Genomic DNA, 6,485 nt, shown 5'->3' with positions numbered 1-6,485 from the left:
GTCACCAGTGTGGTGAGAGGAAAGCAAAGGAAATGTCAGAGGAGGGAGACATGGGCTGTGTCAGATTCTGTTGTTAACTACCTTGAGACCGCTGTGCCGGAGAGGTCATCTATAGCCCCGAGAGCCCCCAGGCTACACGGGGGTCTCTGGCTGCCTTGTGAATGAGCCATCATGAACATGTGGCCCAGGTGAGCCTTCAGGTTGACTATAGCCACCACAGACATCTGACTGCAACCACACGGGCCTCTCCGTAGGCCTTTTCACAACATGGCAGCTGACTTTCGTGGAGAAGTCATGAGAGATAGGGATCCTCTAGCCTCAGGAAAGCCTTCAGATGACTGCAGGTACAGCTGACAATTTGACTACAACGTTTTAAGAGACACTGAGCTGATGGGGTGTCTGGGTGGCTCAGTTGGTTAAGTGTCCAACTCTTGATTTCGGCTCAGGTCATGATTATCTCATGGTTCATGGGTTCCAGCCCCACATCAGGCTCTGTGCTGTCAGCATGGAGCCTGCTTGGGATTCTCTCTTTGTCCCTCTCCTGCTTATGCTGTCTCTCTAAATAAATAAATAAATAAATAAACATTAAAAAAAAGAGAGAGAAACCACCCAGCTAAGCTACTCCCAGATTCCTGACCTACAGAAACCAGTGAGATAATGAATATTTATTGTTTTAAGCCACTACACTTTGAAGTAACTTGAATGTGGTTAACAGATAACTGATACGTGTGGCAACAGCCTCATTTTATGGGTGAAGAAGGTAAAGCTCGGGGGACAAGGTGACCAGCTCAAGATCATGGAATGAACGAACGACAGAACCAGCTTGCACCCAGAGTAGGATCTTGCACATGGTATGTTCTTGACGAATATTTGTTGCATTGGCCCAATCATTTTCTTCTGCTGTCAAGTTAGGTTATAGTTGAAGTACAACAGTGATGAGTTACAACCAATTATTATAAACATAAAAACAGTCTGCATGATTGATTAAATGCTACGGGGCCTGGAGACATCTCCTCTCCATCTAGTGACATGCTGACTCAGGGAAAGGCGAAGGCTTGAGTACATGCACATTTGTCTTCCTTGTTGCCAGAATCCAAACATGCTCATTTTGGGGGAATCCCAAGAGAGCTAAGAAATAGGGCCTGTGCCAGTCAGGGTCCAATCGGAAGAAGCCACACGATAATTTAAACCACGATTTAACATAAAAGTTATGGATTGTCTTGTAAGAATTCTAAAGAAATACCAGGGATAAGGGCCAGCTGCTAACTATCTCAGGGGCTGAGTAGAGGCCCAGGGAAGAGGCTCCCAACTGGAGGGCTGAAATCCAGCCCATGTTGGATACATCCAGATATACAGAATAGATACAGAAGAAACACAGAGAAATTGTTGCAGTGCCACACTGGCAGAATTTGCTGGAAATCTCCCCTTTAGGGTACTGGGGAAGACTGTTCATGGTGAAGTGTCTCAGCAGAAAGATTGCATCATACAACTGCCTGTAGGGATAAGCCAGGGGATGCTGCTGACTGCGGGCCCTGCAGGACACTGGTGCTGGAGACATCAGCTGCACTGTAGGAGTCCGCCAAGTGAGCAAACCAGGAAGGAAAACTCCTTCCTTTTGAAACGTGTCTCCAGTGCCCTCCACTGACAAAGCTTAACATCAGGCCTGCTGTCAGAGGAAAGATATTTAAAGGGCCCAGATCCATTTTTAGAGAGCAGACAACAAAGAATGAATTTGGAGCGGAGAAGCAAGTAATTGAAAAATAGCACAACCTGGCTCAAAGATGCGTAAGAAGTCTACAGCTCAGGCATTTTGCTCGAGGCAGCAAGTGACGGTTTTTCCCTGGCTTGAGACAAGTAGGAAAACAAACACGAAGTATGGCAACCAGCTCCATCAGGCCGAAGTCTCAAACTAAAGTTGGGTAGCCAAGTAAGTTAGACAAGCGTAACAGGCCCAAGTATATGAAAAATCAAATGCCAAGGGAAAAACAAACAACCTAAACTTTTTTTTTTTTTGCAATCGAACCACACTGCAAGTGTGTAACATATAAAGTTTATAATACTGGGTGTTTCAAAGACAAAATTAAAAAATACGTGTTGAAAAATAGAAATCTTTTAATTATGAAAATTTTTGTTCATAATCTGTTATTCCTTTGATTTGGAACCAGAAACCTGACACCTTTTTTTCTGCACCAAGATGTCAATGTCTGGTCTCATATTTCGAGTCGCAATGTGGAGAACTGAGTGTAATCCTGTATCCTTTAATTGGGAGCGAAACTTAGTTTTACTCAATTTCATAACAGAAAACAGCTGTTCACAGACATAGGTGCTTCCGAACATGGACAGAATTTTTGCACAATGTTTTCTATATTTGGGGTAACTCTTGCTGAGGTATTTGTAGAATTCTGGTATTCCAATGTCATCATATTTAGTTTTTAATACCGTATTACACTGCAGTTCGATAACTTCCATTTGTAATTCTTCATTAACGCGATCGATGTTAATTGAGAAAGGTGAGCTAAACAGTACGAGTTCATTTTCATAATGTTTGAAATCAAAGAACCTTTTTTGGAATTCCATCTTTAACTCCACAATTTTGGGGATGTAGATTAAGCCATCACGTTCGTTTCTGGAAACTGATTTCAGTGTAGGAAAGTGAGCCAGATTATTTGCAGCCAAATGAGCTTCCCAGAGACTCAATTTTGCGAGGAAAGAGCAAACTGAATCATACATTTGTGTCACTACTTGTGAACGTCTCTGAAGGGAGATATTCAAAGTGTTCAGATGGTTTGTAATGTCAACTAAAAAGGCCAGGTCTCTGATCCAGTCTTCACTGGTGAGCTGGGGAAGGGGTTTGCCCTTGGAAGACATGAACAAGTCTATCTCTTTTATCAATTCAAAAAATCTCTTCAGCACCATGCCACGACTAAGCCACCTTACCTTTGTATAGTAAAGGAGATTCCCGTATTGGGCATTCAGTTCCTCAAGCAAAGCCCTGAACTGCCTGTGGTTGGAGCCACGGGTGCGTATCCAGTCTACTGTGTTAATCACTACATCCATGACATGTTCTAGCTTTAACTTTTTAGTACAGAACAATTCCTGGTGAATAATGCAGTGGATAGATTTAAGCTCTGCATCCTTGAAAAACATTTTGACCTTGGACTTAAGTTTTGCAACAAGTCCAGTGTGATCACAGACCATCGCAGGAGCACCATCTGTGGTTACACTTACTAGTTTTGACCAGTCAACATTGAACTTTTCAAGACTTTTCTCAACATACAAAAATAGGTCATCCTCAGATGCTGCGTCTGTCATGGGCACCATGTCCAAAAGTTCTTCAGTGATGTCAAAATTCTCATCAACACCCCGGATAAATATAATCAACTGGCTCGTATTATTTATGTATGTGCTCTCATCAACTGCAATAGAAAATGTCACAAATGATTTCACTTTTTCTCGCAACTTGTCCTGTAGGTTCTCAGCCATATCTTTTACTCGCTGAGCAACAGTGTTTCCAGTTAGACTTATGTTGGCAAATGCTGGTTTCTGCTCTGGACACAGGATTTCCGCAGCACTCAAGAGACAGTCTTTTATAAACTCACCATCTGTAAAAGGTTTTGATGCCCGGGCAATTTTCTCACTTATGACATAACTGCATTTCACGGCAGCATCACTTAGTTTATTTGTATTTGATGACAGATGCTGAAGAAAGTTTAGTCCTTTCTTTAGTTCATTAAGTTTCTCATCACGCATCTCTTCCGTATACCGGTCAAAGTGCTTACTATGGTTTGTCTCGTAATGGCGTCTTAAGTTGTATTCTTTTGACACAGACAAAGTCTGGTTACATATTAAACACACAGGGCTATTCTTAACTTCCACAAAGAAATACGCTCGTTCCCACTTTTCTTGAAACATGCGATGCTCTCGATCCATCTTTCGTTTTCCCACTTTTGACAGAGAAACGGGTACAAAAACAGAGTTCACTTTTCTTTACTGTAGAGAAACACCACCACAAGCCTGAAGATAAAATGGTGACTGACATTGGTTCCGAGGAGTGGAGGAGGGAGGAATGGAACCTGCAGCAAACTGTAAAGCCTTCCAAAGGGCACGGCCACGACTCAGCCGGGGCAGATTGTTAGCATGTGGGAACACAGGCCCCCCTGCCACCAGATCTACCCAATCGCTGAAGCAAAGCCAGATACTGTATTTTAACACAAAATCGGCCGACTTTTAGACACGGTAAATTAAGGCAAAATATGCTAGACACTGCGAAAGGCAAACCAAGTGAGTCAGTGTAAGGATCATAAAGAACCCCATGGTACCTTTTGGCCTCTTGCAGCCCGACTCACCTCCTAGCATTCGGCCAACCACTTCCAGGGTTGCCAGGGCTTCTACCCCACACTGACCCAGGGTGGCTTCATCCTGCAGGGGAGAACCTGCCAGAAGCACGACTTTGTCTTCAGTGGTGAGGCCCTCCAGGAAGGCCACATGAGCCTAGGGAAGAAAGGGAGGGTCAAGAGTGTTCTCCGGGGAAGTCACAGGAAGCCAGGCACAGGGCACATGGGTTAGGGAAGCTCAGGGATACACTATCACCTTTACCTTGATCTGGGCAACTGTCTCCAGGCCGGTCACTTCAAGAGTGTGCAGCTCCCGGGCACGGACAAACAGCTGCATGTCAGTGACTTGGCGACAGAGAAGAGTGAGGTCAGCAGCTGGGAGACTCGGGAAGAGGGGTTGTGGGGGTCCAGGACAGTTCGTGGGGCAGAAGAACACTAGTGGGCGGGACAGCATCCTTGGGGAATCGCCGGGCAGAGCTAACCAGAGCCCGCGGTGGGGGCACGCACAGGGGCGAAAGGTTAGACCTCCCCCGACCCCGAGCCCAGGTCCCGCTTCCCCGTTCCCCTAAGCCTTGCTGCCTTCGGTCCCTCAAGTATCACGTTTCCGTTCCACCCGGATCTTACCTGGGACCGAGCCTCGCGCCGCCGTAACCGTGGAAACGGAATCCAGAGGCTACAGAGCGAAGGCGCGAAGACACCCGCCACTAGGGGCGCGTTGCGTCACTGCCCCGCGCCTCCTCAGGCCTCGCCCCCGCGCCCTTCGCCACGCCCCCCGCGGTCCGCGCACGCGCGGGCACCCCCCCAGGGCGGGCAAAGGCTCTCGGAGGCGGCGCCAAGATGGCGGCCCCCGCCCTCAGGCTCTTTTGGCAGAGCTGGAAAGCGGGCGCTCTGCAGCTTGTGGGATGCGGCAGGTGATGGGAGCCGCTTAGCCCAACACTCACACGGAAGTCCAGCCATTTCTCGGGACCTCGGAGCAACGAGTAGCCCGCTAGAACCTCGGTTTTCTCCTTCGAGGTGGACATCTGTTTTAAGCACAGATAGGGTGAGGGTGCAGAGAAAGAGAGGAGGTAGCAAAGAGTGCGCAGGACAGGGGCGCCTGGCTGGCTGAGTCAGAGGAGCGAGTGACCCTTGATCTTGAGGTTGTCAACTCGAGCCCCATGTTGGGTGTAGAGATTACTTAAAAATAAAATCTTCGAAAAAATGCGTAGAGGGACAGAACGACCACGGGGCTTCGGGTGTGGCCATGGTCCCTGATGGCCTCAACTACAAGGAGCAGCATGTTTAGTTCGGCTCCCTCTTTTCATTTAGACTGGGGGCAGGAGGCAGACTGAGTGGGACGCCCAGGAACTGTGGGTCCCAGAGGGCCTTCAGCCCACCCCCACCTTGGCAGCCCCTTTCCGTTGTAACCCTCAAACCTAATCTAGCACCGGGGTATTGTGTTGGAAAGAAATACTCCACGAGGCTCCTTATGGCAGAATAGTTATGTCATAGATTGTAGGGGAAAACAAAAACAAAAACAAAAACCTAGGCCTGAATCCCAGCTCACGTTTTACCCTGAGGGTCTAACTCTTCTGTGAAGCTGGGCAACAATAATTACTCTCTAGAAGGGTTGCAGGAAATAGGTACAACTCTCACTTAGCATGGTGTTGGGTATGCCTGCATAAAACTAAAACCAGGAAAAACGTGTATCAGAAAGACTTTTAAATGTTGAAAACCTTTTATCTTGGCCTGGTATAATGGTTCAGACTTTGGAGCCAGACTGAATTCAGATCGCAGTTCTGTGGCTTACAATCTCTATGACCATCGGCAAGTCACGTAATCTGTACCTCAGCTTTCTCATCTGAGAATGGGGATAATAGAACCTACTCCTATGAGAATTGAGTAAGTCAATGTATTTATAAAGCATTTGGAACAGTATCTGGCACAGAATAAGTAAAACATTATTGTTAATAAATAAAAACAGAGATATACCATGTTGAGTTTAGACTTGCGATCCAAGCGTTTTTTCGTAATTCTTCAAACACAACTCACTTGAGCCTCACACATGGGAGAAGCAGACACATCAGAGGCCAGCCCTTTTCCAGTCTTGTAACCCATTAGTCTGGGTTCCTGGCCTTGGCTTCTGCTTTGCTCCCTGCCTGGAATGTTCTC

At 46.7% G+C, this 6,485-nt stretch overlaps 1 protein-coding gene across 3 annotated transcripts; it reads right to left on the bottom strand.

Moving 5' to 3' along the window:
• Positions 1–706: 706 nt before the first annotated feature.
• LOC102949435 (putative ubiquitin-like protein FUBI-like protein ENSP00000310146) lies at positions 707–5,030 on the bottom strand. 3 transcript variants are annotated; one of them, XM_007091884.3, is made up of 4 exons: positions 4,959–5,030; positions 4,597–4,679; positions 4,347–4,491; positions 707–3,944 (listed from the first exon to the last, which is right to left on the bottom strand). In XM_007091884.3, the coding sequence occupies exons 2-4, from the start codon at positions 4,669–4,671 to the stop codon at positions 2,143–2,145; spliced, it is 2,022 nt and encodes a 673-aa protein (XP_007091946.1). In that variant the 5' UTR covers positions 4,672–4,679; positions 4,959–5,030; the 3' UTR covers positions 707–2,142. The 3 variants fall into 3 exon arrangements, with proteins under 3 accessions (XP_007091946.1, XP_042815204.1, XP_042815205.1); XM_042959270.1 differs by lacking the exon at positions 4,959–5,030 and having other exon boundaries at positions 4,597–4,919; XM_042959271.1 differs by lacking the exon at positions 4,959–5,030 and having other exon boundaries at positions 3,786–3,990; positions 4,597–4,919.
• Positions 5,031–6,485: the final 1,455 nt, after the last annotated feature.

The sequence above is a fragment of the Panthera tigris genome, chromosome D1 (genome assembly GCF_018350195.1).
Source record: "Panthera tigris isolate Pti1 chromosome D1, P.tigris_Pti1_mat1.1, whole genome shotgun sequence".
In the NCBI taxonomy this organism is placed as follows: Eukaryota; Metazoa; Chordata; class Mammalia; order Carnivora; family Felidae; genus Panthera; species Panthera tigris.
The sequence above is the reverse complement of the archived record's forward strand: the minus strand, read 5'-3'. Positions and strand labels throughout refer to the sequence as shown.

Excerpts from the sequence above, each read along its gene's own strand:
- LOC102949435 (XM_042959270.1), bottom strand. The coding sequence starts at position 4,788 with ATGCTGTCCCGCCCACTAGTGTTCTTCTGCCCCACGAACTGTCCTGGA. Across the intron at positions 4,492-4,596 it reads AGACAGTTGCCCAGATCAAG|GCTCATGTGGCCTTCCTGGA; the intron begins GTAAAGGTGATA and ends TTTCTTCCCTAG. Across the intron at positions 3,945-4,346 it reads GGTTGGCCGAATGCTAGGAG|TGGGAAAACGAAAGATGGAT; the intron begins GTGAGTCGGGCT and ends CTCTGTCAAAAG.